General features: G+C 43.5%; 3 protein-coding genes and 1 long non-coding RNA gene across 9 annotated transcripts in view; 2 read left to right on the forward strand and 2 right to left on the reverse strand.

Moving 5' to 3' along the window:
- LOC127607596 (contactin-4-like) overlaps window positions 1-21524 on the forward strand; it is a 78349-nt gene extending 56825 nt beyond the window's left edge. For 2 of the 3 annotated variants that reach the window (XM_052076063.1, XM_052076062.1), the window contains exons 12-23: window positions 1534-1661; window positions 8556-8731; window positions 10168-10288; window positions 11820-11978; window positions 12542-12691; window positions 13760-13830; window positions 15154-15388; window positions 15614-15729; window positions 18177-18363; window positions 18472-18584; window positions 18675-18843; window positions 19764-21524. In XM_052076063.1, the coding sequence (XP_051932023.1) occupies window positions 1534-1661; window positions 8556-8731; window positions 10168-10288; window positions 11820-11978; window positions 12542-12691; window positions 13760-13830; window positions 15154-15388; window positions 15614-15729; window positions 18177-18363; window positions 18472-18584; window positions 18675-18843; window positions 19764-19855 (1717 nt within the window). In that variant the 3' untranslated portion in view covers window positions 19856-21524. The remainder of the gene's footprint in view (window positions 1-1533; window positions 1662-8555; window positions 8732-10167; window positions 10289-11819; window positions 11979-12541; window positions 12692-13759; window positions 13831-15153; window positions 15389-15613; window positions 15730-18176; window positions 18364-18471; window positions 18585-18674; window positions 18844-19763) is intronic. The other variant, XM_052076064.1, reaches the window with a different exon arrangement.
- LOC127607617 (lipopolysaccharide-binding protein-like) overlaps window positions 1-26835 on the forward strand; it is a 143784-nt gene that overhangs the window by 69279 nt on the left and 47670 nt on the right. The window lies entirely within an intron of this gene.
- LOC127607651 (uncharacterized) lies at window positions 6297-13794 on the reverse strand. Its single transcript, XR_007964110.1, has 3 exons — window positions 13488-13794; window positions 8622-8712; window positions 6297-6444 (listed from the first exon to the last, which is right to left on the reverse strand). It is a non-coding gene; the product is annotated as an uncharacterized LOC127607651 (long non-coding RNA).
- Window positions 22867-26835, reverse strand: part of LOC127607592 (band 4.1-like protein 1) — a 40716-nt gene continuing 36747 nt past the window's right edge. For all 4 annotated transcript variants that reach the window (XM_052076048.1, XM_052076050.1, XM_052076049.1 and 1 more), the window contains one exon: window positions 22867-26784. In XM_052076048.1, the coding sequence (XP_051932008.1) occupies window positions 26779-26784 (6 nt within the window). In that variant the 3' untranslated portion in view covers window positions 22867-26778. The remainder of the gene's footprint in view (window positions 26785-26835) is intronic.

The following is a 26835-nucleotide window of genomic DNA, read 5'->3' on the forward strand; positions in this document are numbered from 1 at the left end:
TTCGGGACCTGCTATTGGTACTGTGGCAATTCCCTCTTATGACAAATATATATATGTATATTATATCTATCAGTGTATATATTTTTTTGAAAGGTACAATATGTCGAGTGAAAAATCATATCAAAGGTTTCAAGTGTCTTTTTGATGGGGAGTGAAGTTGCCTGCATCTCTTAATGACATCACAAAGAGAATTTAAGGAAATAACAAAAGCAGGCTTTTTTTAAATTTTGGTTTTACGTTTGGGGTGGGCTCTTTCCTGTGATTTCCACTTCACAGTGGCCTTGACGGCAGCTCTGTGACTGATGTTGTGTCTCTTTCATCTCGCCACATCCCAAGGAGGATCAGCACCGCACCGTCCTACCCCCAAAATACACACCTGTGTTTTTCACTCGCCATGTCACCTTGTTCAAAAATAATCAAGCGGATAGGACGGATATTCCCTGTGTCCATTCAACTGTGCCAGACAGCGATGAAAGGAATGGCACTCGTGTTCATCTCGGCCCGTGAATTATTGATACGCGCCCCTTCGTTGGCATTCCCCAAGGATGGAAATGGGAAACATCTCGGCACCCCGACGAGACATTTTGTCTGGGCCGTAGCGGAGAAGGGAGAGTGAAATGTAGGGTGAGCCACAACATTTTTTGCTGCCACTGGCACGTTGCAACTGAACAATTCTTACATTGACCTCATGACTTCTTTGTCTTCAAATAAAGTAACAAACACAGACAAACAGTCAGTCAAGATTTATGAACTCCATGTATGTTCCACTGTCCTTGCATGTTGAGCCTACGCCGAGTCTTTTCTTATGGCTCGGTTATGGTTAAGTTCCCGGCAGCTGCGGCAAGCCCATTTTTGGCTACCTTGGACAAAAAGGGGAATTCTAGGTGGAGGTTTGTTCGATGCAGTTTGAAAATGCAACTTCAGCTCGAGTTTATTTCATAGTTGTCAGATTTTGGTCACATGCTTTCCTTGTCATTAGCTTGAACAAGAAACATTTTGTTTTTGCTCGTGTCCTTTGGACTCACTCTTTCCACTGTCATTTCAAGTCAACGGTGTTGTGGGCACACATCATTTTCCTCTTCTTGAGGCTGAAGCAATTTGCATGCAGGCCTACACTTTGAAAACTTGCTGAATATTAGATGGTCTCCCTTTGAGTTGACACAATGTGGTATTCAAGGGCGCGTTTTGCATTTTTCTTTTCTTTTTTTGGGGGGGTCTTTTCTATTACTATCATGAAGAAAAAAATCCACTTTTTTCAGGCTTTTTGATCTTTTTAAGAGCGCTCATGGCCATTGGATAAAGGGCATGCATTGCCATTTCTTAAAGTACTGTGTCGGATTATTTACCGGCAAAGCCGTTAACCCATTCTTCTTTTCTTTAACTGAGAAGATACATGTTTGAATTAGATATCTGTTGTACTTTATAACAGGAGTCTTTGAAATGTAATGTATCAGATGTGTTATATATTTGTATCAACGCTGTACTTGAAGAATAACTTTTTTTCAACACACCGTTTGTTTATTTTCACCCCAGGGTTTCCATTCTGGATAATGGTAATCTTCGCATATGGAACGTAAGCAAATCAGATGCTGGACCCTACACCTGCGTGGCCAGGAACCAGTTTGGTGTGGCTAGTAGCACAGGAAGTGTCACGGTTAAAGGTAATTTCCATTTCCATTTCCTGTACACCACAACTTGGGCTTTATGAACTTTCAGATACAAGTGATGACTAACGGGTTTTTCAAGATATAATGCAGAGGCCTCTGGATGTTTATTGCCACTCCCGATTAACATTTTCTGTCAAGCTAAGCATAAGATAACTTAAAAATCTGCTCCGTTAATGCTAACACTGTGGAGCAACTCAGACTGACACGACACAAATATTCACAGGCATCTCTTCTTTATCCTCTGCATAGAACGACTAACACTGTCTTCATATACTGTGTATCTGCACGATACTGCCCCCAGCTGGCCATCTATCCATCTCTCTTGTCCTCCCTGCATATATTAATTCATCCATCCGCCCATCCATCCCATCTTGCTGCTCAGTTCTATGACAGTGCCGTTTCCGAGAGAGGAAATGCTGACGAGTCCCAAAGTGTAAATTAGCGATATCGTTCCCAGCTTTGAACTATGTTGCCAACCGGTATACAGAGTACTCAAAATACGTTTTGGAATAAGAAGGGAGGACAAGCAATTGTGCGACTGGCACAATATCCAAACAACAGTCTCTCTGTACACTTTTGCAGCTCCGTGTGAATGGGAACAATTTTTTTGTAACAGTGTCTGTATGCTGAACTTTCAATATATATGTATAGATATAGATAGAGAGCGAGAGAGAGAGACACACCACCACACAGAAACCAGAATTCACCTTTTTAATTGGTCGTTTTTGTGTCTGGAGAGCAGAGCTGTCATTACACGTGAGGCAGAGCCACCTCGCAATGTGTGTTTGCAAAGGTGTTGAAATCACGATGCACCCCCCCGCCCCCGACCCCACTGCCTCCGGTATCATCTGAGGATCTTCTGTTGTGGAAAAAGACCTCATGTCGTTAGATCGTCTGCAATGAGGATTGCTTTCCTGCTCTGGTGCTGTGACTTATTACACTTCATTAAAAATGAATGGCAACTGGGTATAAAGTGCTGTGCATTGAGTGCCTCTCGTCTGTGCACACTGCTGAGTTTCTTCACTGTTTCCACTGGGGATTGTGTTATCACCTCCTAGAGTTTGTCGGGGACTTGCCAACATATTTAGTGAACCATAGCCTGACCATGACCCGCTTTGGCCGAGGTTGCTGGTTCAAATATAACGACATTATTTGTTCTGCTTCGAGCTTCCTTGTCATTCTTATTTTGGGATTTATCGGATTCCTAATCTTTAGCTTCGGGGAATTTCTTTTTCGGCTTGTATGATCTCTCGCCACCTTACCTCTCTGAGCTCATCCGCCCCTACACATCTGCCCGGCGCCTCAGGTCTGTGGACCAGACATTATTAGAAGTACCAAGAACTAAACTGAGGCTCAGAGGGGATCGAGCCTGTTCTGTTGCTGGTCCCTCTCTCACCCATGTGTCAAGACTCACCAAAGCAGATCGGCAAACTTGTGTGGCAAATTTGAGTCCAGTTGGCTGTGCAAAAACTGATAAATCACCAGACGGTCAGAAAATGGAAATGTGTTCATTGAAAGATGTCTGAATAAATTATATATTATAATTAAAGGAGGGCGGCCCGGTAGTCAAGTGGTTAGCACGTCGGCTTCACAGTGCAGAGGTACCGGGTTCGATTCCAGCTCCGGCCTCCCTGTGTGGAGTTTGCATGTTCTCCCCGGGCCTGCGTGGGTTTTCTCCGGGTGCTCCGGTTTCTTCCCACATTCCAAAAACATGCGTGGCAGGCTGATTGAACACTCTAAATTGTCCCTAAGTGTGAGTGTGAGCGCGGATGGTTGTTCGTCTCTGTGTGCCCTGCGATTGGCTGGCAACCGATTCAGGGTCTCCCCCGCCTGCTGCCCGAAGACAGCTGGGATAGGCTCCAGCACCTCCCGCGACCCTAGTGAGGATCAAGCGGCTCGGAAGATGAATGAATGAATGAATAATTAGAGGATAGGCAGGGAAGCGTGGTGAAAAGTCGTAACTGTTGTTTTCACTCAGTAGGGAAGGAGAAAAAAAAAATGTCGCTGTTCTCCCGTATAACTTTTAACTGTCTCCTAGGACAAGCTGTGAAATCTTTGACAGTGTATCATGTGGAAAGCATATGATGACAGCATCAATTCTATCTTCCCATTTGTTTCATTCCAATTTGGGAATCGCCAATCTTATATCATAAATATTAAATATCATTGATACAAAAATCCACCTCCCGTCATTTAATTTGGCCAATATTCCGGTCCTTCCGCGTCATCCGGAGATGACTTCAAATCGAGACGCGTTTCCTTTTTCTCCTTTGAATTATAAAACACAGATTTCATGCATTATGAATGCTCGGAAGTCAGCCGCAGTCAAGAATGTGGGAGAGAGCTTTGAGTGCACGTTGCCGTTGATTTCCGACAACCACACATTCCCCCCAACCCAACCCCTATCCCCCCACACCCAATTGTGAGCTCTCCGACAAAAATGAAAACTTTTGTAAAGTCAGGCTCGAGAATGCGCTGCAGTGTTTTGCAAAGAATCGTCATGTAATTCCTTTTTCTCATGATTTCTGTTGTCATTTCACACAAGACCATCATATGATGGTGTTACTGCTTCCAACCTCGGGCAGCCAGCGGGCAGGTTGAGACCTGCTGCTCTCCCTGCAGCTTCAGCTTGTTGTCTGCATGTGTGATTTTCCGATGGAGCCGCAAGGTAGGGTGCCTGGTAATGTCTTCTCAGCATAAATAGATGCCGCCATTACGGCCTTGGCTTCATCAGAGAGTCAGGGTTTATTAGACACCCCTCCGCGGCTTTTCCATCATCATATGTACAGGCGTTTTTTTCTGCAGCTGATGTACAAATATTCCCCCAATATGATTTCACGCCTTTCTGTCACATTCGATCTTGTCTCATCAATGTGACGGGGTAATTTACATGCGTTATTCGAGTGAGAATTGGAAACCTATTTAGTGGGGGGGGCAAGGGGGGGGCAAATGTGTATTGGGAGCAGCTCTTATGGGAGATGACAGGATGATATTCCAATTGACTTTCCTAATATGAATGCTGAAAAATACCTGTCAGGAAGCATTGTGAATAGGAGTCACCTCGAAAACAGCTCAGGAGAAGCAGTCACAATAAATGAGGCTTGTTAATGTCCACATTATGCCAACACAAGGGGGATATTACTAGATTAATTGCATTTGATTAGATATCCGCCGGCTGAATTTAGATTTTGCCGGGCTTGAACCGTTGCCAATTAGTACACAGTACACTTAATCAATATGCGGGACACCAAGCAATCGGAATCAACCTTGTCTTGTCACATTTTCTTTTGTTTAACATGGGGTAGAAATGATTTGTCTTCATCCATCTCAGTTGTTGTTTTGTCTTTAAAACACAAAAATGGAGCATGTAGCTTCTTTGCGAATGCTTTATATCCCGATCGTTTTTACACCACCTCCCTTCACTGTGTTGTCGTGTATTTTTCTACATACAGTCATTCAGATGTTGACCCACTCTCTAGTTTCAGTGCAGATGTTTTGAAACTAGCATTTTCAAAACACGATGAAAAGAAATTGTGATAACAATCAAGATCGGATGATAAGAAAAAAATTATTATGGGATCAGGATTTTGTCAGATGGGCCAGACCTACTATTGAGATGTAAAGGCGTGCGTGGTGGTCGGTAATGGAAACCAGCTCGAATAAAAAAAAAAAAAGATCAATTTCAGGCAAAATTTATAACCCCTTCCAATTTGTAATGCACCAATCCTTTATGCTGTTCATGCACTGTAACCATACGAGTGGCATATGCATGTGGAATCGATAAGATGGACAAGGAGGGAATGATTGCGATAGTGGAGTGTTGATCAGGCTACGTTGCTTGGTTGAAGCAAAACAAGATTAAAAAGAAGAAATTTGAATACTGTTCAATGCGATCCGACCCTGTGAATTCTTCATTAATTGTGGCTAATCATAGTTTTCAGAGAGCTGAACTCATTTCGACTGGCCAAAACCAAGCCTGATGACCTCCAATTGTATTCATTAAATCAAGAAATCTCAGAAATAGAACCCGTCTGACAAAGCAAAGTTGCTGAAAAGATCTTACAAAGAAAAACTGGAGGTTAGGAATAATGTAATTGACATCTATTACTCTGAAAAGGGTTACAAAGCCCATTCCTAAAATTTTAGGGCTCCGGGGAACCACGGTGATAGCCATTATTCAGAAATAGAGAAAACATGGAGCACTGGTGATCTTTTCCAGGATTTTCCTAAGAGCACAGCAGATATGAAACCAGGAAGTCACAAAGGAAAGAACTGCAGGCCTGAATTATTCCCAAAATGTTGGGGTGAATATTCTGTAATGACAACAGTTGAAGTTTTTGGCAAGTGCGTGTGTCTCGTTCCATTTGGTTTAAATTAAACACAGCATATTAGAAAAAGAACCTTGTACCTCCAGTCAAACATGATGGTAGTAGTATGACGGTCTGGGGCTGCTCTGATTCTTCAGGGCCTGGATGACTTGCTGTGATTTATGGAACCATAAATTCTCTTCATTACCGGTAAATCTTGAAGGTGAATCTATCGCCATCGGTTCGTGACCTCAAGCTGAATCGCACTTGGTTTCTGCAGCAGAACAATGATCGGTTCTGAAAAAAGAAAAAAAAATGAAAGTTTTGCAGTGAGCTCATCAAAGTACAGACTTCAATCCGAATGAAATGCTATGGTATGATCTTTAAAAAAGCTGACCTCCTTCTATACTTAAGCCACCCAGTTGTTCCACCTGATGGCACTACTCTCACAGCTTTTGTCCAGGAAATTTCTATAAGAAACACCAATGAAATTGTAGAATTATCTGGAAGGTGCCAGGAAGTCAATTAAAAGGGACAATAACCTTCAGCCGTAACCTGAAAATGGGAAATGAACGTGTGATACAAGTGAAGCTTGTCACACTGATTTGTAGATGGTCATCTCTTTGTATGAAAGGACCAAGGTCTGGGGAGTACAGATAAAGGCTTTTAATAGTGTTGCTTCCATAAGAAAGTTCAGACGATTGAGACAGAACAACTGATGTTTTAGTTAAGTTAGCATGTTTAGATGTTTTTTTTTAAAGAACAGAAAGCGATGATTCGCTATGTCGTTCCAAGATTGCAAACCCCAGTTTAAAGCCCAAGTTTGAGACTGTTGACTTAAGATAAGGAGACAGGGGGGCCGAGTCTCCAGGATGGAATGTACAAGGGCCACTGGGACCAAACAATATCACCTCTACAAGGCATCACGCTTGAGAAAAATCAATCAACCTCTCTTTCCATATAATCTGCCAGAACTGGTGACAGAGGAGGGCAATAATGCAGCCCATTGTCCTCATCTGTCAAAGTGAATCCCTTGAGCTACTTATAGCGATCGGGTTATGCAAACTGTGATGGGAGCAGTTCATGTGAGAGAAGAGACAGCTACAACAATCCCAGTGCAGAGATGAAAAAGCAAATAAGGGTTTTATAGCAGGTTACCGAGTTGCGTAGGTAGAAGAGTCAAATATTCCTGACAGTAAGTGCAACAGTAAGGGTTTTGTTTTGTCTCGATGCAATTGCTTTGTTTACTTGTTTGTCTGTGAGCTAGATTCCGGAAAAAAAATAATAAAGCACACATACAGTATCTAAATACAGCACACTGATTTTGTCCAAACTTGGCAGAGCATGGTGCCTGTTCACTTCAGGGGTTGGTTGGAGTCGTCTTTAGATTGGGAGAGTGGCAAGAGTGCCGAACTTTATATCTTCTATTGACATTGATGACCGCCCACTCCTCTCCCTCGAGCGTTTCCCATGCAAACCGCAAAGCTCTGGCATGTTGTTCTTCTGACACGTTTGCTTTTAGGTGCTGCTTCAATTGCTTCATTTACTAAAAGCACCAAATAAGTTGGCTTGTTTTGTTATTTGCTTGAAATGGAGCACGGTTGACCAAATCCACAATCTTATGGAGTGATGGACCAAACGGTTCCATTTTCAATCTAAAGAACTTTGGGATGTTTCTTTTGAAAGTGACTTAAATGTAAACAAAATTGCAACATATCATGTAGTGGTGCATGGGAGGGGCTATTCTGAGGTGCTATTCCAAAATGAGGTGAAAGTTCAACAGATTGCCGTTCAATACTGGTCAACCCTGGTCTCGTGGAGCGAATAAATTTGTTGGGGAATAAAAAGGGATTCAATAAATGCCATGGTAAATACCGCATAAGGGGTTGCATTTGTCTGTGGATTTTAAAAGGCCAACACAATAAAGAGGCAATGAGGGCTGTGCATTGCCTGGACGTTCTAATCTATACTATTCCCAGGATCATTAGAGAAGTTAAACTGAATCTTGTATGCAGATTGGGTAGCGATTTAAAGTAATCACAGCATCCACCGGAGGTGGGGGGTTGTTTGTTTCACTTAATGAAGAAAACCTCTCCCTCTCATCCGCCCTCCTCATCTTCCGCATTTGACCAAGTGCAGTTCGGGGACGCTTGCCTTATTCCCCGGCAATGCCAGCGCTTTGCCCTGCAATTTCCCAAAAGAGAACGGCGAGGAGTCACCGGTGTTGACTGTTTTTCTTGCGGCGTGCTTTGGGAATATCAGGAGGAGTTCCAGGCTAAAGGCTGTGTTGACAGTGACTCACTGTGACTCGTCTGAATGCAGGAGAGACACGTCTCCAAATCCCAGCGGACTTCAACTGAGGCTCAAACAAATAGCAGCTATGGTAGCTTTGCAAGCTTCTTCCTTGTGCTCGGCGCTTAGTCCCTTCTATCTCTCTATTAACACCATGACACATTCATGTAGGTGATGGAAAGAAGGGCTTTTGGCGAAAGCAGCTTCTCTTCCCGTCGTAAATAATGGCGCACGGCCTGTAAAAATAGCCTCTTCCGTGTAACATTTCAATTGTTATTCTTTATTCCAGAGCCCACAGTCATCACTACTCTGCCTGCAACCTTGGACGTGACTGTGGGGGAGAGTGTGGTCCTACCTTGTCAAGTCAGCCACGATCCCTCACTGGACCTCACGTTCACCTGGTTCTTCAATGAGCAGCTCATCCACTTCGGAAGCCATGGGGGATTCTTTGAAAAAGTGGGCGGCGTAAGTTAAACAGGCACATTTTATGATGAATATGAAATGACGTTAGCCTAAGACAGTGAATTTATGCCTTATGATAAATGGGAGTGATGGATAAATGAAGCTTCATGAAGCACTTGTGATCATTTTTTACTCCTCCAGAGGGTGTTCTTGGTTTAGAGATGCAGTGGGAATTTCCGTTGCTCTAGCCTTCATCATTAAACCAAGAGAACCGCGTAGAGGAGTTAGAAATCTCACAAGCGCTTCATGATGCTTCGTTTTCGCATGGTATGTAGATAAATGCAACAACACAATGAACAAATGGATGCAACGCAACAGGTTGCATTTGCATCCATTGATGTGCATCATCCTACGACACTGCGACTGAATTCGTTTCAAACTCGAATATATTATTCCTCACTGGTTTCTTCCCGCAATCTTTCCTTTCAATAGCCGGAGTGGAATACAGGAATTAGACGTCAAGGAGACCAACGTGTGGGTGCACTTACCTAAATTGCAATGTGCCAGCTCTATAAAAGACATGAATTGTGTTTCTGACCTCTACAAAGCATGATATCAAATAGAGGTCAGGTTGTCGAACTGAGGATTCATTGGTCATTTCTATTTGGCCTCTTTTAGCATAGTCGTAACAAATTTAGCCACCGTGCAGATGGAATGTATAAAGTGTATTATTTACAGCCAGAATTGCTGCCTGTAGTTTTTTTTTTTTGTTTTGTTTGTTTCTGAAATGTACATACCCATCCTCCATCCAGACTCTGGGAGCAATGCTGTACAGTATTTCAAAGGCGGTGTCTGCACTACACACTACACGCCTATCCTGTCTCGTGTTCTTTTTGAAAGTCTCACCTGATTCTAAAAAAAAAAAGAAAATGTAGGGAAAAAAAAGAGCAAAGCCAGGAATAGAACCGATCAATTCTCTTCTTATTATTCAGCTATTGTACTTGAAGATAAATAAACAAGGGGCAGTGTTGCGTTGCCGAGAGATTGCAGTCGACAGCCAGTACACAGACAAAAGCACTTCACTGAATTGTTCCCGTCATTGTGCCGCGGCTTTCCTCTGTGTCCAATTTATTAGCGGAACGGCTCGGCGCCACTCTGTGATATTGAAAAGGTGGGAATTGCTCCCTTTAAAGACCTAAACTGCTTCTTGTAACCGAGCCACCTCCTTATGCGGCCATCAGACGCAAGCTTTTTACGCGCGTACGTTTTCTGTCATTAAAGTCGCAGGGACGAATACTTTGGGTGTCCTTGCAGAAAATGCGCGACTGAAAAGTTGATGGGGGAATTTGAGGTGTTGTGTCCCCCCCAGTCAAACGTGGAAATGAGCTTTGTGCTCCCACGCGGCTGGATGGTTGAATTTTCAGCGTAAGGAGATTTACCATGGGCGTACCCGTGTCTACGTGTGACGTTTTATCCATTTTTTTTTTTTGAAATGGCAGCAGCATGCAGCGGGAGACATTATGATTCGAAACATCCAGCTGAGGCACGCCGGGAAATACACGTGCGCCGTGCAGACGAAGGTGGACAGCCTCTCTGTTGCCGTTGACTTGGTTGTGAGAGGTAAGCGAAACGAAAAGCATCCTCTCCCACTTTAACACTCTCTGTCGATATTCCAAATTGTACCTCGGCGCGTGTCTCAAATGCTTTTGTGCAAGAAATAAGATAAGATAAGATAAGATATCCTTTATTCGTCCCACACTGGGGAAATGTACAGCCTCCAGCAGCAAGAATGTATGTAGAAAGAAGAAAGGAGAAAGAGAAAAAAAAAACAACAAACATCTTTCAATTAAATACAATATGAACACAAATGGATAAATCGCAGTACTATTTACAATTTTCCTTCACATCATTTAATTATTATTATTATTATGATTGTTATTTTTTATTCATCAGCCTGACAGCAGTCGGTAGGAACGAGCGTCGGTATCTCTCCTTCTTGCAGCGCGGGTGTAACAGTCTCTGGCTGAAGGAGCTACCAAGTGCTGTCAGGGCGGGCTGGAGGGGGTGGGAGGGACTGGCCATCGTAGCTTTTAGCTTAGTTAGCATCCTTCTGTTGCCCACCTCCTCCAGAGTGTCAAGGGAGCAACCCAGGACAGAACTGGCCTTCCTGACCAGTCGCTCCAGTCTCTTTCTGTCCCGGGCTGAGATGCTGCCTGACCAGCAGACAATGCTATAATGGATGGCCGAGGCCACCACCGAGTTATAGAACGTCTTAAGGAGTGACCCCTGAACCCCAAAAGACCTCAGTTTCCTGAGTAGGAAGAGTCGGCTCTGTCCTTTCCTAATCAGGGTGTCCGTGTTTGTAGACCAGTCCACCAAGGTACTTGTAGGAGGTCACCCTCTCTATGTCCATACCCTGGATGTTCATCGGTGCTGGTGAGGACTTTTTCCTGCAGAAATCCACAACCAACTCCTTAGTTTTACTAGGGTTGATCTGGAGGAGATTCTGCTGGCACCAGTCCACAAAGACCTTTGTCAGTCCCCTGTACTCCCGATCGTCCCCTTCTGTAATGAGGCCAACAATCGCAGAGTCATCGGAGAACTTCTGAAGGTGGCAGTTTGGAGTGTCGTGTCTGAAGTCCGAGGTGTAGAGGATGAACAGGAATGGAGCCAGAACAGTCCCCTGCGGCGCTCCAGTGCTGCAGAGAAGCCGGTCCGACTCACAGCTCTGCAATCTCACGTACTGCGTCCGATTTGTGAGGTAGTCTATGATCCATGCTGTGAGATGGTGGTCCACTCCGGCGTTCTGCAGTTTGCCTCCCAGCAAATTGGGCTGGATGGTGTTGAAGGCACTGGAGAAATCAAAGAACATGTATAATAATGATTGGTCAACGGTTGAGGAGAGTGGACGAGACCCAGGGGGCGCCCTATGCCTCACAAATGAAATGGGAAAATGGCAAGTTCTCTCCTCTCGGTTTTAAATATTTTCATTCGAGCGAGTAGTTCCCAACTGTCTCTAACCGTGGCCGTAGGTGCCAAAAAAGCAACGTGACTCTCATTCTCATCTCACAGTCGCTTCCTCATTTCCATTTGCTCTCCCCTCTTTCCATCTAACCGCTTCCTCCTCGCCCCGATTATGCCGTCTCGCAAGGTCCCCCGGGCTCCCCTAGCGGCACCCAAGTCGAAGAAATCACAGCTACCACAGTGGCTCTATCCTGGAGGCCCGGCGCTGATAATCACAGTCCAATTACCGCATACACCATCCAGGCCAGGACACCCTTTTCCCTCGGGTGGCAGGCTGTCTCCACAGGTAAGCTCTCACCAACCGGCCGTGGCCTCTTCCAATCTCACCGAGGGGCTTGTTTTTTATTCGGGCTCTCCGGTGAAAATGTACGAGATGTCATTTCTCCCCCCCCCTCATGTCCAAATGGGGCTCTATTGTAGCGTGACCACTGGCCAGCATTTTATCAGACTCCTGGGAATCCTCCAACATGAATTCCATCCCCGATGATAAAGCCGGCGCAGATTTGATGTCAAATGATCGCGCTGATGGATTTGGTTTTGCACCTCATATCCTCCCTGATAGCGCCCTTAGTAACCACGCCTGGCCGCAGTAATGATGTGTAGCGCATGCTGAGCACCTCGCTCCACTGATATTCTCTGAACTAAGGAAATGTTCACCCCAGAAAAGGAAGGATCAGCCTCATTGATTAGTTTATGTCACTGATTTATTATGCGTTGAGACGCAACGTGAAGCGGACAGCAGTACCCGGCCAATGCCGACTGCGTTCAGCGTCTGCGTCTTCAAATTTCAAGATGATGCAACCTGTGCAAGGTGTCTTGATACGGAAGGCAGCATTTGCTCAATTGCAGTTCCCAAAGTGGTCGGGGGCCACCGTCTGACAGCCACTGTGATTGACCTGAGCCCTTGGGTGGACTACGAGTTTCGAGTCCTGGCCAGCAACGCCATCGGGACCGGCGAACCCAGCCAGCCATCCAAACAAGCCAAGACAAAGGGGACCTGTACGTGAGGAGCTCTCTCCCTGTCTCTTCTTTTGTCAAGTGACTTTTTTTTTTTTTTGGTCAAGTCATTGAACGATCCTTTTTTTCGTCCTGTCCAAGTATAGTCAAAAGTGTAACATACAGACCGAACCCCCAAAAGATGTTCCAGAACTAGGTCAGGGCTTGTGTAATGGTTCTTCGGTATCTTTCCACATAGCTGCCTCCAGCTCTTTCCCCCGCAATTCTCCAACCGTAACGGCTCTGCGATAAGACTGAAAAAAAAAGGGTGTGTTGAAATGACTCCATTTTATGCGCAACATAAAATCATCTGGCCTGAGCTACATTTGTGACGTCGATGACGCATCATAAAATACATCGAAATCCAGATGATTCCATTGTGTGCAACGACTTGGCAAAATAAAATGGAGTCCATTCAACACACTTTTTTTTTTGCCAGCATACTGATGATAAGCCCAGGTTGTCCCCATCCTCTCACTCTCATGGGATTGTTTCCAAACAATTAAGACCACCAAAAAAAAAAAAAGTACATCATATAATATTGTGCAAGTTGCTCACTGTTGGATTTACTCAATTCGATTTCGTCAAGTGGGTGCACAAAATCAAACCATCTGGACGCAGAGAAGTGGTCTTCAAAAATGAATAAATTGTGTTCCGCCACGTAAAGTGTGACAAGGTTGGAACTTAAAGAGGGACTAAATGTCAAAAACTTGTCAAAATCTTTCATCGTTGTTGCCCAACAGTGAATTGCATTTACGCTTGCATGACATTAAAGCAAAGTGTGATGGTAAAGCAATACCTGTTCAGGATCTGTTTCAAAAGTCCAAATGGGATTTAATCCATTTGTATGATATATTTAGGAAATGGCAATACAAACAAATGGAAGGTTGCCCAATCTGCAGAACCGAGATCAACATTTCATTTTCCAGACAGCCCCCAGATTTAAAAACAATGTCTTAATCTGCGCTTGCACGCTGAGCATTGCTCCGTGTCAGTTTTCAGCATCACGTCAGCAAGGCTAAATCAATCTCTCTCTCTCTCTTTTTTTTGTTTTGTTTTATATTCCTGCAGCTCCGAAGGTCACTCCAGCTAGTGTGAGCGGCGGCGGTGGGAGTCGCTCGGAATTAGTGATCACATGGGAGGTAAGCAAGCACGCGAGGGACGTGTCATACCGGAGTCGTATTTTACGACGTTTGTGTGTGTGTGTGTGTTCTCTCATGGAGAGCACCGACTTGCTGTCAGCGCAAAGGAGAAATTGTTTTATGGTTTGGAAAAGATCATTCAATTCACTTGGAAAAGACAATCAAATATACTCTTGTTAACCTTTTTTTCCCAAATGGTAGCCTTTAAATCTTGTGAGGATTCAGACAGTTTCAAGCAATCGAGCCCCCGCCGTGGAATTCTTCACAATCACTGCTCACATTTCATTCCGCGCGAGTTTAATTTTAGGCATCTGCTTCAACGAAGCTTCGACTCCGATGCGGTCTTGAAATTAGCTTCTGACAGGCAACGCCAAAATGGCGGAATTACGCCTTGGTCTCCAGTTCGCACACCGAAACTAAATCCAAAGAAAAGGAGAAAAAAAATCAAGTCACTGCTTGCCTGCGGCAAACCCGATTGCCGTGACGCCACCGGATATCACAATTGTCTTTCTTTGTGCATTCTCTATTTAGCACCTCTATACAGTAATTCAGGTGACATGAATATGAATAAAGTAGTCTCTAAATGCTTGGAGCACCGTCGTTAGATACATTTCCTCCGTCTATCTGACTTTTCCGTTCCTCGGTGAACACAATTCGGTAGCCGAACGTGTGATTGTTGTTCAAACAGCTCGCTAGGTGTCGCTGTGTTGGCATACGGGGGACTTTTGATGCAGTCCTCTAAATTCCACCTGATTATCAGTGACGCTGAATACTTGGAAGTTATTCTTCTTTTTTTAAATTTTTAATGAACCACAAATTTGTATTTGTTGTTGTTGTTTAACCATTTGGGGCACGGAGAAACGCACAATTAGGGTCCACGTATTCGGCCAGGAGTGGATACTGAACCCAGTTCTAAATCCAACCACGATCACGTCACATTTGTCAAAACATTCAATATTTTACAAAAAGGCAATACCATAGCACTCCGGTGTTCCACAATACGTTCATGTGGAGCAGTTCACAGTCAATCAGACAATTTATGAAATATCTTCATGTGGCTGTGTCAGTTTTGCTCTGACCAAGCAGTCAGGGCACAGAAGAATGCTGCCTCAATTAGAGCCAGCTCTCGGACCTCGTAGACATGCCAGGACAGATTTGAAATCCGAATCATCTTACATTTTCCTTTTGTCAAAAGAAACGGACTTATATTGTTCAAGTGAAATGGGCCATCACTGCTGATTCTGAAGGCCCTCGGCGGATTACGTTGACATGGCAGCATCAAGAGGCTGAAATGTGATTTGAGTTGCCGTGTTTTTGTCGCAGCCTGTTCCAGAGGAGCAACAAAATGGAGCGGGGTTCGGCTACGTGGTGGCTTTTCGACCCCACGGCGCCACGGGTTGGATGCAGGCTGCCGTGCCCTCGGCAGAGACGTCCAAATACATCTTCAAAAATGAAAGCGTCCAGCCCTTTTCGCCTTTTCAGGTGAAGGTCGGCGTGTACAACAACGAGGGAGAAGGTCCGTTCGGACACGTCACGACTATCTACTCTGCCGAGGAAGGTGAGAATCCTGCCTCGCGTCCTACTTGGAATGTTTTGCTGGCTCAGCTGTGCGGCTCTTCATGTACATTATATCCGGTCAGAGTATTGGCTATGGTCCAGAGGAAATGCGTGTTGAAATGGCGACGTGGGGGAATAACAGTGAAACACCTTGAATGTTCCCGATTGGAGTGATCGTCGAAACTGAGAGCTACTTCTAAAGTCTTTCTGAAATCTTCAACATCAGAACCCGGCCGAGCACCCACGAGGGTTCGTGCTAAGAGCCTCTCAGCGTCCCAGATTGAAGTTTCATGGAAAGCTCTTCCCTGGAATGCCAGTAAGAAAAGAGTACTGGGCTACGAGGTAAACAGTGTGTCTCCTTGACGCTTTATGTCTGCTTTCAATGCTTTGCAACTCGATGCGCGCGTGTGCTTGTGTGCAGGTGCGGGGAGAGTTGAATCTTGTTCTCTTTCATTATTGATGAATGTCTTAGGCTAATGTACAATACTTTGGGCTTAGGAGATAATAGCTTGCTGCATGCATAATGGCCCCAGCGATGTCCCAAGGCTTTGGGGTTTACCTTTTTTTTTCCCTTCTTCCCAGTCAGCAAAATTGGTCTGGCCCCAGCTCTGGGGCTGACACGGCACGTACACTCGGCCCACATAACTCAATGAATGACGGTATAGTAAGGTGTTTTTAGCTGAAAAAAACGACCATGTATAGTAAGGCATGTTTAGCCGAAAAAAACGACCACGTATAGTCAGACGCTTTTAGCCGAAAAAAAACGACCATGTGTAGTAAGGTGTTTTTAGCCGAAAAACTATACTGACTGTACATGGTCGTTTTTTTCGGCAAAAAAATGCCTTAGGATACATGGTTGTTTTTTTCGGCAAAAAACGCTTTACTATACATGGTCGTTTTTTTTTTCGTCTAAAAACGCCTTACTATACATGGTCGTTTTTTTCGGCAAAAAACGCCTTACTATACATGGTCGTTTTTTACGGCAAAAATGCCTTACTATACATGGTCGGTTTTTTTCGTCTAAAAACGGCTTACTATACATGGTCGTTTTTTCGGCAAAAAACGCCTTACTATACATGGTCGTTTTTTTTCGTCTAAAAACGGCTTACTATACATGGTCGTTTTTTTCGGGCTAAAAATGCCTTACTATACATGGTCGTTTTTTTGGTCCTAAATGCCTTACTATACATGGTCGTTTTTTTTTTGTCTAAAAACGCCTTACTATACATGGTCGTTTTTTTCGGCAAAAAACGCCTTACTATCCATGGTCGTTTTTTTCTGTCGTTTTTTTTCGGCAAAAAACGCCTTACTATACATGGTCGTTTTTTTCGGCAAAAAACGCCTTACTATACATGGTCGTTTTTTTGGGCCGAAAAACGCCTTACTATACATGGTCGTTTTTTTCGGCAAAAAACGCCTTACTATACATGGTCGTTTTTTTTTCGTCTAAAAACGGCTTGGTATACATGGTCGTTTTTTTTGGTCTAAAAATGCCTTACTATACATGGTCGTTTTTTTTCGGCAAAAAACTCCTTACTATACATGGTCATTTTTTTCGGCAAAAAACGCCTTACTATCCATGGTCGTTTTTTCGACTAAAAACGCCTTACTATACATAATCATTTTTTTTTCGTCTAAAAACGGCTTAGTATACATGGTCGTTTTTTTCGGCTAAAAACGCCTTACTATCCATGGTCGTTTTTTTCGGCTAAAAACGCCTTACTATACATGATCGTTTTTTTTCTGTCGTTTTTTTCGGCAAAAAACGCCTTACTATACATGGTCGTTTTTTTCGTCTAAAAACGGCTTAGTATACATAGTCGTTTTTTTCGGGCTAAAAACACCTTACACTTCATGGTCGGTTTTTTTTACTGATGCATGAACTTCGCATGAAATTTTCGTGAACGTTGAACTTTATTCTCACCATCGCACCGCTTTCGCACTCCACCCGCCACTTAGGATCGGATACTTTATCACCCACACATACTCACACCGTGTGGACCAAGATCAGATCAAAGCCACTCCTGCCATCTAGTGGTGATCGATCATACTGAAATCATTCCCACAGCCTTGATATTTCCTGTGGAGGTGCTCGAAAGCCTTTATCATTTATTGTTATTTTTTTAATAAAGAACACCCAAAATGTATATTTACATTTTGGCACGAAATGATCGGGTTTTTCCGAGCGGACTTTTACGTTTTGGAAATAAATGTGATGAGGAAAAGAAGATTTCACTTTGAAGTGAGCAACACCATTTCACGCGCTGCCCCTTACACCCATTTAGCCATTGTCATTTTAATTTGGATCCTCTGCAGCCCAGGATGTGAAGAAAGGAGCTACTTTCTTCCACTGAGTGCATGAAGTGGCAGGAATATAAATTGTTGACCACTTAAAGTCAACAGAGGAGCAGGGTTTGAGCAAACCGTTCTCACAAGGAAAGTCAAATTATATTTGGGACGTGAAGCATGTCCGCCGTTTCCGCGCTGACAACCAGGGTGACAAAGAAAACCTGTTATCAGTGCTTGTTGGCTGGGAACTGTTGAATATTTTGCTCCTTTGATTAGTTTTTTTTTCACATCACTCGGCTTAAACTATCATACTTGTCCATTTGACGCATGTGGATCACGCCGGGCATGGCAAAGAGATGCACAAGGTACAACGCCCCGGCATCTTGCGTCCGCTTGCTTTGCCATCGACCAGCTTGCATTTTGCTGACAGGGTGTTGTCGCAAAAACCGTTTGCGAGCGTCTGTGTTAGAGTCAATTTGTTCTACCTCGTTGATTTTCAGCTGAGGTACTGGAAGCGAAGAGAAAAGGAGGACACAGCCAGTGTGCAAAGAACTGTGGGAAATCAGACATCAACTATTATTCAGGGTGTCAGAGGCAGCACTACGTATTACATCTCGGTGAGAGCGTATAATACCGCGGGTGCCGGACCTCCCAGCGCCACCGTCAACGTCACCACCAAAAAACCACGTACGTAAGCAAGTCTTCTGAGAGTAGGACCGCAATCCGCTCCACCTTTTATTTGGCATGAAAAAATAAAGGCCAATTGGGTTTTGTTTTTCGTTTGTTTTTCCTCAGCACCCAGCCAGCCTCCTGGTAAAGTGATGTGGAACACATCCAACTCAAAGATCATATTAAACTGGGAGCAGGTTAAAGCCCTGGAGAATGAGTCGGAGGTCACAGGTTACAAAGTAAGTATGCTGGGACGGGGGGGGGGGGTCTACTGGTCGTCTTCATCACGATGCTATTTTTGAACTCATGGCCTGTTTTAACTGTGTAAGGTGCTGTACAAAAAGAACCGACACAGCCATCCCAATGTCATGGAGACAAACACCACCTCGGTGGAGCTCTCCCTGCCCACTGATGAGGATTATATCATCCAGATCAAACCGTTTGGCGAGGGAGGAGAAGGCAGCAGTAGTCGGCAGATCACCATCCCGAGGATAGCAGGTCAGTGGAGAGCTCGTTTTGTGTCCTCTGCGCCAGGCGGCATTATCCGCTCCCCTGCTGACTGCCTGAACAGTAGAGATTAGTGATCATCATCTGGAGGAGCGCGCAGAGCGGGCGAAATAAAGTGCCGCCTGAGACCCCGGCGTCATTTAAACACCAAAAGGAACAGCAAATTATTGTACGGCAAAATGCAGCGCAACCTTCAAAGTCAAATGCAAGTTGACCTTCAATTTGTTCGTACTCCAACTGGGGGGGAAAAAAATGGAATAAAACGAAGCTTCATGAAGCAATGTTTTCCATTGATTAGTACTCCCACTGGGGGGGAAAAATGGAATAAAACAAAGCTTCATGAATCAATATTTTCCATTGATTACGTTTCCACGGCATCTTTAAACTAAGAGTGGCATCTAGAGGAGTCCAGAAAGATCACAAGTGCATCATGAAGCTTCATTTGTCCGTCAGGAGTAAGCGGTATGAACCAAAACCTGGTGTTCACAAAATGAATGGAGGTCGTTCTACTTGCAAGTAAACTCTGGAAAGGTTCTCTTCAGCTTAAGCGCAAATGCGACATAGAGCAGCAAAAACGGCCGCCAGTTGCCCCTCCCTGGCTTCAATACTGTTTCAGTTATGTCTCACATCAATTCAGACCCGCTTCTGCCCAAATTTCAGAAATTAGATTCATTCGTTTCTCACATTTTTAACGATTATTTGTGCAAATACCGTAATGTTCTTCATCGTCCCTTTCACCGCACCTCTACACAGAAAGTAAGATTCGGTCTTTTTGCACAATCCTCCCAGATAAACAAATAGAAATAATGCTAATCAGGACATAAAAGAGAGAGTTGAGACGTTTTTTTTTTTATCAGATCAATAAAATTCGGCGTATTTTGCTGGTCTTTATCTTTTCATGACCTTTTCAGGTCCCAATGCAGTCGGCTCGGCATCCAAGGTCTCCACTCTATCAGCCCTCAGCACAATAGCGCTGTCTTTCACGGCGCGGACATCTTTATGACAAACAGCTCCCGGCAGACCTTGCAACTGAAGTGGAGACAGTCTACGTCGGAACGCAGGCGCACCTCTCTGGTGGTGTAACTCAACCTATTCATTTTGATTTAAAGACAAAAGGAATATGCAGAGGAAAATAAGGAATACAAAACATGCCGCTGGGACATTGTGGGAAGGTTTTCTTTGGGGTACCTTGGCCACAAGTGGAAGATGTACAGATGTCATGACCATGTTGTTACCAAAGCAGCTTTCATAAGAGGAGAAACAAAATGTTGTGTGTGCATCTTTTTGTATGGCATTCCAAGCTTTATATACATGTTTTCCCCCCAGCTGTCTCGGCAATTAACAGGATACCAGATCTAAATCTCCCACTAAGTGGTGAAGAATGACCTTTGACGGCGAAACAGACCGCTTGGTAATCTTTTTTCTGTCAAATGAGATGACGTGCATCTCTCTTTCATTTCTCTCTCTTTCTCTCTCTCTGTCCATAAACAAAACATGCTAATGCTTTACCAAACCAGTTGTGACGGGAAAATGAAGCTTCCAATGAGCTTCATAAACCAGTTGTTGGACGCTTCTAGATGGCACTCCGTTCAACGTTGGGCTGAAAGCTCCCCGACTTGCCATTTCTTAAAACCCTTTATTTAACCAACAGTGCCATCTAGAGGATTAAAAAAACACAAATACAATAACTGGTTCATGAAGCAAATTTGAAGCTGCATTTTGCTGTCACTCTCAACTAGTGAAGTACGTAAACCCAACAACAAGGTTTCAAACGCAAATAAAATAATTGTCCTTTTGATAAGAAGTAATTGACAAAATGTGTATTTTACACACTACATACAGTGAGTGTGTCAATACCGGGACTTTCGTAACAAATGATCCAATCATGTTACACACATTTGCTATAATTTGAGACGCACCTCACGACACCTTTGGAATCCACTTTCATGGCAGAACTGTTTTGCTCATGAATATGGGGTCCATCTGAGCAAAAAAAAAAAGGGTTAGCGTGAAAAGATTTTAGAACCAGTCCTCTTTGGTATTTGAACACATCTTCAAGTCAAAGAAAAAAAAAAGTCATCATCATCTTTGTGACAGTTGCCACCAGCAGCAGAGTGCTATCGCTTCTGGGGTCGTCTTCTTCCCTGGTGGTCGGACCCCTGCTCCCCTTTGTTTGGGTTAGCCCAGTGTGAATAGCTATTCTTTGCCTTCTGTGTGCCTCATCATTACTTCAAAATCCTCAGGTCCTTCAACAGCCTTAACTTATCATAATGTATATTGAAGACAGTAGAATCGTAGAGCTATTATGCAGCCGCAGTGATGTTTACATGCTGCTGTTTTGACAGGCGCCAGTGTTGTCAGCTTTGGGAGGGGGCGCGCGTTGATAGGCGGCTGAGTTCAGTTGAGGGATTTTGGCAATATGAGGCCTCGTGCATTTTTCTAGTTGTGTGTTCGAAAGACAATGCTAAATGACAATGCTGCTGATCTTTCCTTTTCCCCGTTCATCGTCTGCTGATGCCATGTGGGACGGCTGTGCAGAGGTGCTAAACGGCCTGTATGTAGCTCTTAGAGGAGTGTAACTGTCAGCTACTGGCTCTCTCGCGCAGAATCATGCATCAGTGAATATGTAATATACTGTTTTGTACACTTCAAATCATTTATATGACCGCCCCCCCCCCCAGAAAAAAAAGTTTCTAAAAATGATGCCGTTCTTGGTTTTTATGTATAATTCTGTTGCTAACTGTTGCTCAGCATGACTGTGCATACGTAATCCTCTGGCTCCTAACAAAGTGACTTTGATTCAGGACCATGCAGCATTCATACGGTTCATGCACGGTAGAGTTTGGTGTATATTGTACGTGTACCCTGACATCTTAACAACCAGTGGCGTTAAGCCCATGCTTCTGTCCAAGTCAGCCTCTCAGACATGTCCTGTCTGCTCAAAAACGAGGGTTTCCTCTCTTGCTTTGTTGTTTATATTGTGTTAATAAACAATATTGGTTTATAAAAAAAAAAAAAAAAAAAACATACCAGACTCTGTTGGTTCTTTCCTCAATCAGTAATGATCCAAGTGATTGTTGATAAACAGCTGGGATCCTATTTTCGTGCCCAGCATAAAGTCTAATACAAGCGAGGTCGAACAGTGCACATGGGAGGCGTTTTCTTCCTTTTATTGTGTTCACAAATGTGTAGTTAGAAATGGCTGTTTGCACCTGTTTGTTTGCAGCCGTGACCACAGCCAACTTTGCATCCCGCCCAGTGGACGTGGTGGCTCTCATTCTCTTTACATGCAGCACAGGAGAAGCAAATGAAGCTTAATAATAAAATACAAAAAAAATGAGTTGCCGCGTAACCTTCGCCACTACTTTAATCTTTTACCTGTCAAGACACAAGAAGCTTCATTCAGCACCATTTATGAATAAAAGTAAACCGATTAAAAAAAAATATAACCCTCCATGTCCTTCACATACAACTCCAACATACCGCTTTAAGATATCCTTTATTTGTCCCACACTGGGGAAAATTTACAAAAACAAATTTATTAAGTCATATGAGTTCAACTAATGGTCTTTTGAACCAAGAGTGAATTGTTAAATAAACTCACGTTTTTGAAGTTTTCAGCTCTTCCTCGTACTGGATTAAGTATTGATAAATGCTATAGGTGGGGCTGTAAACTCACAGGAGTGTTTGGAATACACTCTCAACTGCACCCGCTCGATGGAACCACAAGAGGGCAATGTAGCATCACACAAAAAAAATTATATATACACAGTATATATATATAACCGTACATAGATAGATAGATATACTGTATATATATATATACATATATATATATGTGTGTGTGTGTGTGTGTGTGTGTATACATATATATTTACAGTATATATATATGTGACGAGGGTCACAACTATGATGGTCTTGTTACATATATATGTGTATGTATGTATATAAATTGTGGGGTCTTTTCAAGCAATTTTGAAACTCATCTCTTATGTGAGAATCAGAAACATACTGTGAACCATACTGAGTCCTTTATTTATGCATGTATGTTTTTCATTTTCGCCCAAAAGCAAATACAGCACATGCACTAGAGGGATGGATTACAAAAAAAGCATTGGAGAACTGAAGGTGACGTTTGCCTGATGCGTCAGACTAAGCAAAGTACATTCCCATTATCGTGGTACTAATGCTGGTTTCTACCTCATTTTCATTTCTGCCTTTTACCCAATGCTATCCAGTTCCAGTTTCGAAAGATGCACATCTTGCCGTATCCTTTGCAGACCTTACTGCGCTTTGGAGGCAGCGTGAACTGTCATTTGCCTCGATCATCAGCACATATCAAGCGGGCCTCTGGCTCTTGGGAGTACGACCCCAAATATAAGGCAGCCGTAAATGTGACATTCCATAGACGGTCCGAAAGCGCTGCTGTCCTTTCATTGAAACATCATCTGTCATCCCTTCACTCATTGGAGCATTAAAGCCTAAATCGAGCATGACGTAGTTTACAGGATAACACTCAGAAATAGGAATCTTTATAAATAGATAACATGAGTTTGTGGCCTCTCACCACTAGCTTTATCCCATCAGTAGTATGTCCATTTTTAAAGCAAATATGTTATTTTCACGGTTCAAGTGCTGCCTTTACTAGATGCAACTTGGTAGAACACCCTCTAAATTATATGTACTGTATGAACTGCGTTTGACAAGTTTTAGGTCTTGCGAAAGGATGTCGACTTTGAGAAATGACCCCCCCCCCCCCCCCACACACACACACACACAAACGCTATGGTGGGTCTGTCACTGATTGTGTGCTATAGCTTTTTTATATGTTTCAGTATGCATGACAGTTCACAGTTTTCTCCCTTTGGAAAACAGCTAAGAAAAATGGCTGCTTATTGCAAATCTCACTAGCAGCGCACTGCTTCGCTTACCAAGTAGCACAAGATCAACATTGACAGTAAAACAGCTAACATGGCTCAGACTCTAACCAGAGAATTGATGTAGATGATTGCAATGCATAGTAGTGCAGTATCAAAGGTAAGCCGACACGATGAGTTTTCTGAACCGGGGCCGGGCGTAGACCACATAACCAAAACTGCGATGAATACAACGCCAAAGTCCTTGACTATACCTTCAGAACCATGACTTTGAAGTTGACAGAAATTGGATCCAATAAAAAAAATGAACGAAAATATGCTTGAATGAATCAATGCAAACCTATCAAGAGTTGTGATGCAAACCTCGTGAAACATCCCTCCATTTCATGTCTCATTTCTTCAATTCCGGGTCTTGCGAGGGCCTGGAAGTTAGCAAGTGAAACGTTGGAATGGTACCCCGCATGGTTTGATCACAAGTCGAATTGAAAGGAGCGTTGAGTCGGATCAGTCCCACAGCAGATGCTGAAGCCTGCTATTGGAACGACTACACTACCGACGATTGAGTTTGATATTCAGAACAACACAAATATTTTGTTCGTTAGTTCCTCGACCCTGAAAAGTCAACTCATTTCTTTCAGCTTTGCAATCATCCGTTTTGGTTCACGCTCACGTCATCTTTCTTCTAACACAAAATTTTACTTGAAGCCCAACGCAAATGATTAGCATCAAAGCAAAACAGTTTTAGGTTTTTGTTTGTTTGTTTGTTTGTTTTTTAGCATTTGTCATTAGTAGTCCACTCTGACACAGGCTGTTGAAGTGCCCTACAAGACCACAAATTTGATAAGGCCTAAAAATGCCACAATACCTTCAAGGACAGTGTTTCCCAACCTTTATCAAGCCAAGGCACATATTTTACATGAGAAAAAAATCTTCTGGCACACAACCAAAACCAAGATATCATCAAATGAATTCACACTGAAATAGTAAGAGATATCAAGGATCTTCTGCCATCTAGTGGAGGAGCATTTAATTGTTCTGTCTGTCCTTGTGTGTCACTGACACAAAGAGATGAACATACATCGTAGTCGAGATTTTTTTTTTTTCCTGACGACCTCTCACGATACAGCACTGTGCCGCGGCACGCGATTCTAGGATATAGCACTGCATATCGGCGCTATGTCTAAAGGCCTTTGCGCTGCCCTCAAGTTGCTAACGTAAACAACTGCCGACGAACTACAAAAAGTTTACATACCACCTGTTCAAGTGTCGGGTTGGTGTGATGTTTGGAGATAACGCGGCTGCGGCCACCGTGCTTTACTCTTTCAGTTCTTTTAGAGATCGTGTCGGGCATCTTTGGAATTTTAGCTTTCATTGGATACATTTTCCCGCATGATTTCGTTGGGCTGCCAAGGTTGAAGAGTTTTTGGGCCATTATTTCAAAAGGTTTGTTTGCTCATCACCAAAACAACACTTAAGCGACAGTGAAGCATTGCGGTGGCAGCACATGCTCTGGGGTTGTTTTTTCTTCAACTGCAACAGGGGCCTTAGGCATTGTGAAAAGAATTAGGAACAGTTCAAAACAGCACTTAGTGCTAGCGCAAAACCTTCAGGATTCAGCTCAAAAGAAAAAAAATATCAGAAAAAGCCGACTAATCAGCCGTTCACTTGTGCAACCATATTATTTCAGTTGTTATTTGCCCTCTCAAAAAGACAAACACAAATATTTGATTATCTTGCAGAGATTGGAGGGGAAATGAAGCTTTATGAAGCACTTATGATATTTTTTCTCTTTAACTCCTCTTGGTCGGTGGACATTTCCACCGTCTTTAAATTAACAGTGCCATCAAGAGGATTCAAAAATGATCGCGAGTGCTTGACAAAGTTTCAGTTGTCCATCACTGGTTATCGGTCACATGAATGGTGGTGAAAGTTTTGAAATCATTTCTCCGTCACATCACCTCGAGTCGGCAAATTGAACAGGGGGTGTGGTGACTAGTTCCATGCACGGTACATCCTGTGATGCCAGGGAACACTTTCATTTTCGGCAAAGTAACATTTTACGATTTGCTGTCACTTACGGCACTGAACACGACCTTCAAGAGTGACATTTCAGCATTTTTACAACCAAAAGCCTGAAAACGCCCAAGATGACAAGAATGACATTTCTCCGATAATGGATCGTGTAAACCTAAGACAGCATTTACGTTGCAAGTAGAAGAGTTAAAAAACAAATATACACATACACACACACAAAAAAAAAAAAACAATAGCATAAACCCTCCGAAACATACATTTGTAATAAATTGGCTGTAAAAATCCCACACCCAAAAAAGAGCAATTTCAACAAAGCATTGATGGCGATGGCAGGAAAGGGCTTTGATTGCAAACCCGAACGTCTCTCTTCCTCGTCCATCATCATCATCCAAATGTCTCCGCCGTCCGCTGGCCCAAAGATCTTTTGACATTTCGCCACTAATCGCTCGGTCCCGCCTTGCCTTCGCTGCTTAGCGGACTGATCAACGTTCCGTTTTAACACAAGGCCATTTGTATCATCGCTTGTTTTAGAATCGCCTCTGCTGTTTTTTTTTTGGCATTTGAATCATGCAGCCTAGAATAATCTGATAATGTACATATTTACTTATATCGCAACACCGGGTTCGAGTCCCTACAGGTAAGCATTGGCCGCATGTACGGGATCCTCATGTATCGTCGTATAGAAGCGAATCATTTGGAAATAGATGGCAATGTGGCCGTAGTGCGTGCCATGAAAATTAAATACCATTGATGAGATCCAAACAAGGAAACGGTGACCCCAAATGATTGGGTCAAACCAAATCATCCTCAAGCAGGTGATCCTTCCTTGCACTGCCCGCAGAAACTGGAGTCTGGATGGGGTCAGAGGGCGGGTCACGGCAGGTTTGTCTCAAAGGACAAGGGGGATTGGTTCCAACTGCTTGACAGTCTGTTCTCAAGGGAGGACGACATGGTCCACTTCCCACCAGGGGCGGGTCCGCATGTGTCCTCCCCCCTCTGGAGCCACTTTGGCCAATCAGGACTGTCAAGATTAAACGAGATCAAAATCAGCGATCGTGTCCCATTTGCGTAT

This window comes from Hippocampus zosterae, chromosome 9 (assembly GCF_025434085.1).
Source record: "Hippocampus zosterae strain Florida chromosome 9, ASM2543408v3, whole genome shotgun sequence".
Taxonomy (NCBI): Eukaryota; Metazoa; Chordata; class Actinopteri; order Syngnathiformes; family Syngnathidae; genus Hippocampus; species Hippocampus zosterae.